Source organism: Cottoperca gobio, chromosome 7, assembly GCF_900634415.1.
Source record: "Cottoperca gobio chromosome 7, fCotGob3.1, whole genome shotgun sequence".
NCBI classification, from domain to species: Eukaryota; Metazoa; Chordata; class Actinopteri; order Perciformes; family Bovichtidae; genus Cottoperca; species Cottoperca gobio.
In genome coordinates this window covers 7,507,819-7,520,040 of record NC_041361.1, presented here as the reverse complement: position 1 = coordinate 7,520,040, position 12,222 = coordinate 7,507,819, and the positions used below count along the sequence as shown (strand labels likewise).

Below are 12,222 nucleotides of genomic sequence, written 5' to 3'. Positions count from 1 at the left end.
CTATCAGCAGCAGGAAGAGCCAAAGAATTACTCCAGATCTGGTCGCGCTCATTGTCTCCAAAGCCTGTTTTTATTTTGTTTACACTTCCTCAGGTGGATAGATTACCGCGGTGGCTGCTGGACTTCCGATGTGGTGCTCCGTGGTTTCCAACAACACCAAAGGCACTGCTGCTCCAATTTCTTTCCCCGTCATGGATTGCTGACACCGCAATCAATCACTTGCTTTCATCCTTTCGGTTTCGTTGGAAAGACATGCCAAGGAGGAGTGGTGAGAACAGCGCGTGAATTGTGGTGTAAGGTTTAACCAAAATGCCTTCTGGGCATACATTTTCACCTTGGGTGGCTTAAGTGGGGAAAGAGCCCCTGAGCTTTAGTGAGAGCAACAGAAAACCAGCTCAATAATGAAACGATGCTTAATTCTTATGATGTTTAACATTTACATAATGCAGTGATCCAAACTGGTTTCAGCCAAACCAAAATGTACAGATACAATGAAAGCCCATACAGAGCAACCGAAATGCTGACCATGCAGGAGAACGGCATGGGAGTACATCTCTTGGACTGAAATGTCTGGGAAAAAACACATTAAGAAACTAAAAGCACTCAGAATTAAATTTGACATTCAAATGACAACATGACATTTTATAATGTGACTTGTTTGGGAGAGACAGGAAATCCTTCAATAAACTGTGTTGTTTATTGGATGCTTTAATTTAAACACATTCCAAGGAAGCTACGTAAAAAAAAAGCAGGTCATTACAATAACACGAGAAGTCATGTAATAGTCCTTGACGAGGAGTTTATATACACAACTACTAAAAACAGACAAGTCAAATCTGGACATGAAAAAAGAAATCCTCAAAAATAAGATGTAGTTCTTTTTGTTATAACAAAGACAATAACATCTGATCACCTGATACCTAAAGAGTTCATTCCAAAAATACTGTAAAGGTGGAATTAATCAACCTGTGTGTTTTGTATAAGTACACTTACTGCAATTAGAATTTCGACTCTAATCAGCAGAAAAATAGACAAATAAATGTATTGATCTAGTAATTGTTATTATTATTGTGTGTAATCAAGGAGTGACCTGGGGATGCATTCCAAAGCCTGGCCGGTACAGTGCTGGTCTGGCATGATTTTCACTCAATTTCAATTCGGCACACAGAACTGGCACACTGCTTAAGCCAAACTGAATTGACGAATTAACAGCATGGCAAAACAATAGACTAGTTAACATGTTTTCACATTGATGGTAATGGCTGGATCCCAATAACAAAAGTTATTGTACATGAACATTTCCAAGAACTCTGAAGGACCTATGGGGTGTTATGTGTGAGATGGGAGACACTGTGCATACATCAGAAGCTAAAAAAGGAAAGAGCTTAAATCCCAGAGGACAACCTGCAGCAGTCCGGAAGCAGACTTGGGACAAATACCTCAAATACAAAGCTAAAGTTACACAGGAATGGCTTACAAACCAAAATGTTATTTTCTGGAGTTGCTGAGTCAAAAAAAAACCCCACAGATCTGTCAAACAAAAACCTACTCCTGTTGCTGCTATTTACTCACATGAAGAGTGTAATCAGCAAAGTTTAAAATAGGTACTTTGCTTTCTCTTTGACATGAAATCTTTTAATTATTAGTTTCTGTTGATAAGTATACAAACTGTGATTTGGTTTTGAAGAACAATAAAATCTGTAAGGTAAGTGGTGTGTGTGAATGTTTTGTATCTGCCGCAGATTGGAAAGTCCTGGTAGAGAACAATAGTTGAGCATGTCCATAGCCGTTTCCTCCTAGACTGGTGACTGCCAGAGTCCTCCAGGTGTTTACAGGGCAAATTTCCTTTTTTCAGAATGTGTTCTTGATCTTGCTGGCTACCCCCGCTAAGATCTCTCCTGTCTTCTTCTGCCAGTTCAGGACGTGTTTGGACTCGGCACACCACAGCTCTCCATGGCGGGGCTCCGCATTCTCACAGCGCTTTCGCACCTCTTCCTGCTGATCCTGCTGGACGCAGAACAAGCGGGGTTAGATACCCATAACACACACATAACACCCACACCCACACCCACACACACACACACACCTTGATAAACTAAGCTACATTAACTAAACTTGCATTTGACTGAAGAATGCCTTTTTCATTCTCCGTCAAACGTGAACCATGTGAGCTTGACAGGACCTTCCATGTAAACATGACCATTGACATACACAAAATGAAAAGAAAGAGACACAAATAATATCCTTACTTCTGTGCCATGCTGCAGCTCAAACTTGTAGAAGAGAGCCCAAGCATCTCCCAGGTCTGGCTCAATCTTTACTGTCCTCAGGAACCACTCTCTGGCTTTGGTGATCTTACGCTCACTCCAGAACAACCTAAAACGCAAGCATGCATTTGAAATTAATACAAATTCAAGTACCATGCCTAAAGTTTTGCTGGACACACTGTAAAAAGCAGTACTGCAGAGAAAGAGAACATATTATATGATAAAGACTTGCAGCTTATTACTGTAAAAAAAGAGAGAGTGGAAAACAGTGAAAAGATGCTGACATACTTGGCAACAGCTAGCAGGACGTGGGGATCATGTTCACACTTCTTCAAAGCATCCACACTCTTAGTCTTCCTCTGGGGCCTGGCCTCCAAAAACACTGCCTCAGCCCACAGGATACCTTGTAGGAAAGAGTAGAGAGGAAAGAGTGGGTCAAAACAGAGAATTTGAGGTTACGGACACAAAGAAGAAGTAATTATAAAAATATATATAAGTATTACAGTCCAATTGGACAGTTGGAATAATGTTGACAATACAAACCCTAATCTAAAAACTGTTTAGCTCTGCGGCATTTTATTGGAAAACATTTTAAAATACTTGAACATAACTGGAGGTACTGTATCTGAGGTACTCTTAACTATAACTGAAAGATCAGATTTCTCTCTACACTTGAGTATGACCCATCAGGTGGTCGTCACAGGTATAATAAAAGAACATTGAGGTAATAAGGTAAACATTAGCTTGGCTTTGGCTTGATTCTGCTTCTTACAAATCAGCAAATTCAGAGAAAATCAAGGTTAATATTAAAATAAAGACCTCATAATTACACATTTGATAATGTTTAAGGACTTTTAAATTCAAAGCCCAATTAGGCCCTTCATCACAAAACCTGATGAAAAACATAAAACATTAAAAGGTTTAGAACAGCAGGAATATATTCTCACCTGAATTGGGGCACTCCTGCAGGGCTTTGGCCATTAGTGTGTTGGCGATGTTCTTAAGTCCAGCCCGGAACTCCAGCCTCACCGACTCCAACCTGGTTAAAATAATAACATATACACCATTTTAGAGACGGAGATTTACACGTGTGCCAGTTTTATCTCATATCTTTGTTTTTTAACGATCCCCACATTGGGTTTCTGTGGCATCTATAAAAACATATTTCATTGATGTAGTAAAAGCATAAAAAATATACCAACAAAAAGGAAGAGAGGGAAGCTACTTGCATGCCAAAATAAACATTTGTGATAGCTCAGCATGCAAACAGACCTTTTAATTTAAAGCTCTTCATCAGGCAGCGTCCTGCTTTTGCCATTTAGGTGGCCTACCACATGGTCTTTGTTGTGTATGTTCCTACCATAGCTCGGGGATCTGGGGGTTCTTGAGTCGTGCCTTCTCCAGGATTGCCCTGGCTCTGGTCAGCTGTCCCACTCTCTCTTCAAGACGAGACAGCAGCAACCACAGGCCCCCCGAGTGAGGACACTTTTTCAGCTAAAGAGGGACAAACAAGTAATTTATCACATATTTATTTGACCAGTTATTAGGGAAACACACATTTTTTATCAAAACACATATGATCAAAAATGCACTTAAACGTCCTTAAAAGTAAAAGTTGTACTCCATCGGTTGCCTTGCCATTGTGGTTATTATAATAACTAAACAAACTAAACTCTTCCCCTCCTCACCCCTTGGTTGTAGGCCTCTCTGGCCTTATCCATGTTTTCACACTGCTCTTCTATCTGGCCTCTCATCATCCAAAGTTTGGGGAAGTCCTCGTAGTGTTTCAGGGCCTCAGTGCACAACTCCTGGGCAGCGTCTATGTTCCCCAAAACCCACTCCAACTTTACCGACTTCATAAATACCTATAGAGATAACACACACACACAAACACATATGCTTTTCAGTCAGTCAGTCAGGAGCGATGTATAAATAGGACCCATGAACTCCCCCTTTCTAATGCTGCTTGATTAACGGCGAGCAGTTGTCTTATCTTACAGGATCTGACAGGATAATCAGTACAGCAGTCATTAAAGCAGGCTCTCTTAGTTGCATCCGTCAGCAAATACAACAGATATAACTAAAGAGGGTGTAGCCGAGTCACCTGATAAGAGTTTAAAAGCATTACTGACAGCACCTGTCAACGTGTGGTGCCGATTGTTTTGAGGTGTAGTAAACTTGCAAGCCTTAACCAAGAGACAGGATGTTTGTAGAAGACATCTATTCATACCAACATTGCATAATGAAAAACAAACTGTCAGTACTGGTACAGAGGGTCACGAAAGGGCTGTTAGACAATCTTCCCCTGCACATAACAGCCAAGAAACTTAGGAAAATGTTGTTATTATTATTATTATTATACTACACGTCTTTAGCAGGCGCTCTTATCCATATTAAAAAACATTTTTTAAATTGTATCCAGCTGATCTGTTTTAATTTCTACTCTACTTTTGTACTGGATCATCACACTTACCCTGGCTGTCGGGGCACTGCTGCGGGCCTTGGCCAGCAGTCGACGGGCTCTTTCATACTCGTTATTCTCAGACTCCAGCTTGACAGCAGCCAGCCAGATCTCTTCACTGTTAGGGTTAGCCTAGAGAGGAAAATAAAAGTAGGAGGGGGAGAAACAGGAAACAGGAAAGGGGAAAACAGAGTGAGACCCAGGTTTGCACGGATACCAAATGAACACGTAAAACTTTGCATAACGGCATCATCACCTGGAAAGCCAGAGCAAGGATACTCCTGGCGGCAGGTACGTCCTCAGCCAGCCACTTGGACTTGGCCCCCATCAGCCACAGGACCTCTGCTTTGGGACAGTGAGCCACAGCCCTTTGGAGCAGGGCCTCCAAAGACTCCCTGAGAGATGCATTGAGACATTGAAGAGTAATGGAAGGGGGGAGCACAGTGTCAGATGATTAAGCACATGAGAGGTAAAAGGAGAGACACACAGAATATAATAAAAGACAGACCCTCAATAAAGCGATCCAATATTAAACATTAACAAATAAAAACATGACGTAATGAAGTCAGTTTTTCAATACAATCGGTTTTTTATTTTCAGAAACCAAATCTGGTCACCTGGTGCCGTTATTTTTCTCAAAGTAGGCAGCTCTAAGCCAGACACTTTTTTTGCTGGGGAACACCTGCAGAGCATGGGCATAGATGGCCCTGGCACACTCCAGCGCTCCATGGGAAACACACTGAAACATAACAGACAAGCATCTCAGTTAAGTTAAACCCCGACAGAAAATGAGTATGTGAATGACGTGTCAGAGTGCGGCTTATGTAAAAAAACTAAAAAAAAACTGATATGTCGGTTCTCACACTATCGGCATCTTCCATCCAGGTGTGTTTGCGGTCCTCCTCCTCAATACCAATCCCTATGACAGCCCTTATCACGGCCTGGCAGGTAGCCACACTGCCTGCTTTGTCACACTCCTCTGCATCCTGCGGGACAAAAACATCAAGATCGTGGATGGTATATGGAAGGGGAATGCAAGAGAGTTGTGGGATGAACTACTGACCCCTACAGTACAATAGTCAGCACATTGAGGTGAATGATGGGAGTGATTTAGATGAATACACACCTGAAATGTCAGAAAAATATTTTCTACCACTAAGACCAGAAACTCTTAAATGAACCGACAGTATATTCATGGAATTGCAGTTTTATAGATAGCCAGGCTTTTATGAGAGGTATTCTCTGCACGGATGATTCTTGTGGGCAGAATAAAAGGCACGCTCAGGGTTCCGCACATAAAAGGATTCTTTTAAGAGCCGCTGAATCCTGCCATTTTAAAAAGATATCTGTTGTTGGTGCTGCGATGAGTGTACTGGCAAACGGCCCTGATAAACCTACCACAATGACCACATACTTTGCCAGAGGTAGAGAAATCTCGAACGTCAAGGACCATAAAAAATAAAAAAGTGTGAAGAGTGATTGCAGCAGATGCCTATGATTGCAAAAACAAACACAGTGCTGGCTTGTGTTCTGTTGCACCCAGATCAAATAGAAGTATGCTGGCATGTTATCAAAGCTGACGCACACATTACGCAGTCATTCATTTCTCTCTCTCTCTCTCTCTCTCTCTGTGTCTCTCTCTAATAAAGCCACAGGTACACACCTGTATCCACTGCTCTCTGTTGATCTCCACGCCGTTGGCGCGTAGAGAAGTGATGGCTCTGTCAATGATCTTGTCCACCATCTGAGTGTTGTCATTGGCCTCCTCCAACTTCGCAGCAGTGATCCAGATGTGACGATCGGTGGGGATGTTCTCTCGAGCTTTGTTCAGGACACGACGTGCGTTCTCGTACGTCTCTAACCGGGCCAGAGCCAGCCACAGCTAGAGAGGACAGACAGGAATAATTAGATGTAGAGGTAGGAATGATAATAATGTTGCATTGCAATTTGTACATGTTGGGACGGGACGGGGGGAATTAAACGACAGCTAGGCGTACCTCCACACTAGTAGGGCAACACTCCACAGCTCTGCTTAGCATGATCCTAGCATCCTCTGGCTCCTCCAGCTCGACAGCCGTCTTCCACAGTCGAACTGACTTGGACACATTCTCCAGAGCTGCATGGGCAACAATTACACAACTGTTAAATCATTTCCATGACACATTTCAATTCCCAGTGATTTACAGTTTGTGGGCAGGTCAGGGTGTTGCTCAAGGCAACAAACTAACTAACAAAACATTTATTCTTTGGAGCTTGCCGTTACAGGCAAATGTTTTTATACTGGAAAAACACAGAGTAAGTATATGTACACTGGCAACACCTCATTTACAGAGACAAAAAGGGAAATGAAGACACTTTCCATTTCAGTGAACATGCAAGGAATACAAACAAACACCAAACACCATTTCCTGCAATAGTTGTAAAGTTAAATAGTGTCTGAGTGGGAAGGCAGAGTGTTGTGTATGTAATGGAGAAAAGTAGAGCAGAGGTAACTGAACATGTAGAGGCGGAGTGAGCTCTTCCACAGAGGAAGCTCCGCATTCATCTCTGTCAGTGGGGTATGCTGCTGGGAAATATTGGTGTGTGTGTGTGTGTGTGTGTGTGTGTGTGTGTGTGTGTGTGTGTGTGTGTGTGTGTGTGTGTGTGTGTGTGTGTGTGTGTGTGTGTGTGTGTGTGTGTGTGTGTGTGTGTATGCATGCATGCATGCATGTTAGGGCATTGACACCATGGTTCAGATAAGGTGCCTGGCCTTGATGAAAAATTGCAGCTACCAAATGTAACACTTATGAAACCTTTTTGTAAATCTCACATGTGCAGGCACCGTCTGTGTGGGTGATTTTATGAGACAATAGACAGACAGACTGGCTTTGAATCTTTGCACAGCTGAAATTAGTGTCTTCCTTTTGGCAGGGAAACTGTTACGTGTTCATGCACTGTTGAGGAGGAACACAAAAGTCTTCTCATAGAAACATAACAGCAACACTGTCTTATCAAAATATCAACGTTTGACTTCCTTACAACGTGAGCATGTGGTGTTTCGAGCCCTGTTATATACACAGTATATTGTTACAATTGGTATTATCTGGGAGCCTTACCCTTCCTGAGGACTCGTTTCTTAGCCCGCATGTCCGTCTCTAGCTCTGCAGCTCTGATGTAGATGCGGACGGACTGTGGCAGGTGGCGGACAGCCTGGGCTACCACGGCTTTGGCTGTGTCGCCAGGCTGAAGCCTGGCTGCCTCGAGCCACACATCCTCACTCTGATGGGCAAAGAGAACTGTTTACATCAACAGGAGGGCAAAACAACATTTCCCCCACTTCTCAGCTGGACAGTTCCGTCATCTAAACAGCTGGTGAAGCAGATTGAAAGGTCTGGAATCCATCTTTGATGCTATAGGTTTCATTTGCTTCTTCCTCCAAACAAGAGTGTATAACATCAACCGATAAACAAATCAATACATTTTACCCAATCTATGGTCTAGATGAGCTATTGATATATGGGTATTTGCAAAAGTGCTCAATAGATTTAATATACATGTTCACCATGCTTTACCTTAGGACACATCTCTGTGCCTTTCATGATCAGGTTCCTGGCCACCTGCAGTTTGCCCGTCACCTCCTCCAGCCTGGCAGAGGCAATCCAGGCAGGCGGGTGATGAGGATTGGTCTCCCTCACCGATTTCAGTAGCAGACGAGCCTTCTTGATGTCACTGGACATGCAGAACCAAAGACAAACCATCAGACACACACACAACTTAACACAAACACACAGGAACTTCTTGTGTCGCCTGTGTGTCTCTACCTGATGTCTCCTCCATGTGTGGGGATCATGGAGTTAAGATCAGTCAGGTAACCTTTAGGATCCACCACTGTCTGTCCACTCACTGAGTCAGACACCTAAAGATTGATAAAAGGCAGACACAGGTAAGAGAAAACAACAATTTGTGCGTATCGACAGCGAGAGTATGAATGATAGAATGGTGTAAAGGACGATTATTAGTTACCTGGCTGAGCCTCATGTCCATGAGTGTGTTCCTGGCCTGACCGATTTTCCTCATGTCCAGCTCTCCTGTCCCCGGTGTCATGCTTCCTGGGTAAGGCGTGTTCAGACCTCCCAGCTAGTGGAGAATGGACACAGTGATAATGGAGAGGAGCATTATTCTATCTGTGGGAATTGTGTTACGGTATGGCAAAAACGTTTAAGGAAACGTAGGCCTAGATCATATGACATTTTCTCAGCACTGTAAATGATACCTGTGAAAAAGTGCTGCAGGGCTGAACTACACCGTGTAGCAAAATTATGGTCATAATGTAACATTTTGTACATGGCAAGAACTGAAAAATGTTCAACAAACTTAATTGTTTTCAGTTTAAGTACTAACAGATCATGTGATCCCGACTTCTGCCGCTGCAGGCTTAAAGGACATCATGTGTTTTAGTGATGCGTTTCATGCGGATGTCTACAGTATGTGGATGTGTGTTTGGACACTGACCGCTTGCAGAGGGTCAACAGTGGTATGGTTCTCTCCGGTCTGCAGATGTTTGGAGAAAAAGCTATCGGGGACAGGGGTGAGTTTCTCATGGCGGGGATTTCTCTGCCGCTTATTCCTGGCATCTCCCACCTCAGGGATGCTCAGCCACTCCTCCTCTGACACCTCTGCCAACTTCCTCTGTGAAGAGATTAAAAAAAGAGAGAATGAAGACAGGTGAAAGAGAGATGTGGAATAGCTTGAAATGGACTAGAGCTGCAACGATTAGTCGACTAATCAATAAGTCGGTCGAAAGAAAAACAATCGGCAACTATTTTTGTAACCGATTAATCGTTAAAGCAGTTTTCATGCAAAAACGTCAGAAAGTGCTGTTTTCAGCCTCTCAATTATGGAGTTTCCTACTTTTCTGTGTTCTCTATCCCAGTGATTTTCAACCACTGTGCCGCCACTGATCTGCCAGAGATCGTCAGGCGTGACGCGGGAATTTTTTTTAATCAATTTTATTTGACAGCCCTCCGACACTTGGCCACAGAAAGATTGAAAACCACTGCTTTATCCCATATCACCTTGGAATTTGAAAAACTGGGATGGACATTTTCACTCTCTTCTGACATACTAAAGAGCAAGCGATTTATCAATTTAAAAAAAAGGCATTTAAATTTGATAAACACGAATATTTTGATAATGATTATTCATATTTTTTATTCATTATTATTTTTTATTTTCCTTCAAATAAGGAGAGCACTGTTTTCACTTCCATGTTGTGCTACATTCCTGCTAATGTAAAAATATTTGCATCAAAATAAGACAGCTCCTTATTGTTGGTGCATTTTCTCTAAGCAAAATTTATTTAAAAACGTGATTGCAATTGATTTTTCCATTCATTTTTGCAGCCTTACTATGCAGGCAGGATGTGTTGAAAAATGTGTACAACTCAAAGAAAATAAAGAAATGTGTTTGTCAGTTTGCAGCTTTCCCCTGCCGTCTTTTGATTCTTCGAAGAGACATGTGGTTTCTTTGTAAAAGAAATTCTGTTGTTGTCTTGTGACAATCCAGTTACGGTGATTTCAATTGTTTGGGAACATATGTCTTTCCACTCAAGAGTGACAAAATACTATAGGTCTGCAAAATGTTAAGAGACAGGTGTTAGAAGAGAACAGTAGAGGTTTCAATGTTTTCATGTGCAATTTTGTACCTTCAGATCTGAAAACTGCTGCTGGATTTTGGGTCGTTCCATACGGTATTTCTCAATTTCTTCCTTTTCTCTCAGCTCCCTGAAAATACAGATGAAAGCATTCATAATTACACTCACATGCAGTGTCAAGTGCACAGGATGTTAAACATACACCATGTAAATCTTGGAAACTATATGCTGGTTCCCTAAAGCTCTGGTGGAAAATAGACTAATTGTTTAGTAACCTTCTTTCTTTGCGCCTTTCATCCATCCTCTTGTCCAGTGCTGCATATATAGCATCTGCTTCTTCATCATCCTTCTCATAGGGCCCACTGGAGAACAAGCTACCAGCATATCCATTAAACTACAAGAAAAAAAAACAACCAGAGGGATTTAAATGTCAGAAGAAACTTTGAGTGAATGGATTAAGTCAAACAATGTGATAGCCCTACAACAAATACACATAACAGCCATAGAGTCCAATCATAAGCACCTCATCATAGTTTGTGTCGTTAAGATCTTCCTCATCCTCCTCGTTCTTTTTCATTTGGTCCCCAACCGTTCTCTTCCCTGGAGCTGCATGTCGGTCATCCACTGGATCGTTGGCATCGCGAGCAGGACCAATATCAGATCGGGTGGTGAAACCAGTTGCACTAGAGAGGAGCAATTAAGTTAAATGTTAGTTACACAAATAAACATAGGTAGACTTGTGATAAGCATGTACTGGGATTTTTAACTTAATACACAACCAGCTGATGGCGGTTGCTTGACAAGTTATCTGTGCTTTTTTTAGTGACGTTTTGATACATTTGATGATTGACTTATTAACGTTAGATCATGCTGCATTGACTTGGTTTGACAGCAAGATAGAAGAGAGAAGAGAGATATGTGACCAGCATAGGTTTTCACTTTCAACTGTTTTGTCAGCAGGCTATGTGGAGTCAGAAATAAACTGAAAAATAATAGCTGGAGTCACTAACACTATTTAGTTTAGTTTATTCGGCATTACGAGAAGGAAGACATCTTTTCAATGCATCTAATGCGAGCTAGTACCTCCATTAATTTAACTAATTGTATTTAACGTTAGCTACTATTGCGTATTTGCATAAATATAATGCATTAAGGTTGTTGCGATGTCTTTTCACTTCAGCCCAGTTGCCAAAAGATAAAATACTATGTAGCTTGCTTAGCCTTCATTTAACACCAATCACCTAGCTTACTAGCTAGAGAGCTAACGGTTGTTAGCAAGCTAACTATGCGTGTTAGCTTCGGTTAGCTTACCCTCTACCCAGACCGGGGACGTAGCCCAGGGGAGCGGGCATCCCCAGAAAAGGCTTCTTCTTTTTCCCCATGAGCGGAGAGGCTATGGGCATAGCCGGGAGGCCGCCGCCAACCCCTGCCGGCCCGGAGCCTCCCGCAGATGATTTGGAGACAATTTTAGGTCCTTGTTTTGCTGCATAACTGGCCATCGTTTCTCCAACGGCGAGTAGGCTAACTGCCGGATAAACAACAGTCGCACTTCCGTTGGACGCGAACAGTCGGCGTTGTTTGTAAACAGCGCCTCCACAGGACAGGCAGGTTTCTGTTTATTGTCACTTATCTTATGATATTCATATAGTTTTAAATTGTTGATGTGAATTATGCACCGTGCTTATTCCCCAATTCTCGCTGTTTAACTGTGTTATTGAAAGGATTTCTTTAGGATATGTATCATGTTTTATACTAATATCAGTGTTTCTTAGAAGCCACAGGAGGGCGCCACATCCTGAAAGATAATAGAATAGAATAGAATATATCTTTGTTGTCCACCAGGGTGGGAATTTGTCTTCGGC

At 42.2% G+C, this 12,222-nt stretch overlaps 1 protein-coding gene across 2 annotated transcripts; it reads right to left on the bottom strand.

The window, feature by feature from the left end:
* Nucleotides 1-779: 779 nt before the first annotated feature.
* Nucleotides 780-11,928, bottom strand: prpf6 (PRP6 pre-mRNA processing factor 6 homolog (S. cerevisiae)). Of its 2 annotated transcripts, none has more exons than XM_029436272.1 (21): nucleotides 11,672-11,928; nucleotides 10,884-11,043; nucleotides 10,636-10,754; nucleotides 10,412-10,490; nucleotides 9,220-9,396; nucleotides 8,731-8,844; nucleotides 8,529-8,623; nucleotides 8,280-8,436; nucleotides 7,824-7,986; nucleotides 6,726-6,844; nucleotides 6,392-6,610; nucleotides 5,592-5,714; nucleotides 5,346-5,467; nucleotides 4,985-5,123; nucleotides 4,741-4,860; nucleotides 3,956-4,132; nucleotides 3,628-3,761; nucleotides 3,215-3,306; nucleotides 2,556-2,670; nucleotides 2,250-2,376; nucleotides 780-2,007 (listed from the first exon to the last, which is right to left on the bottom strand). In XM_029436272.1, exons 1-21 carry the CDS (start codon nucleotides 11,857-11,859, stop codon nucleotides 1,852-1,854), a joined length of 2,895 nt encoding a protein of 964 aa, XP_029292132.1. In that variant the 5' UTR covers nucleotides 11,860-11,928; the 3' UTR covers nucleotides 780-1,851. The 2 variants fall into 2 exon arrangements, with proteins under 2 accessions (XP_029292132.1, XP_029292133.1); XM_029436273.1 differs by having other exon boundaries at nucleotides 780-2,004; nucleotides 11,672-11,859.
* Between the last annotated feature and the right edge of the window lie 294 nt (nucleotides 11,929-12,222).

Coding starts and splice junctions, on each gene's coding strand:
- prpf6 (XM_029436272.1), bottom strand. CDS start 11,859: ATGGCCAGTTATGCAGCAAAACAAGGACCTAAAATTGTCTCCAAATCA. Junction 5,468..5,591: donor GGATGGAAGATGCCGATAGT/GTGAGAACCGAC, acceptor GTTATGTTTCAG/TGTGTTTCCCATGGAGCGCT. Junction 4,861..4,984: donor TCCTTGCTCTGGCTTTCCAG/GTGATGATGCCG, acceptor TTTCCTCTCTAG/GCTAACCCTAACAGTGAAGA.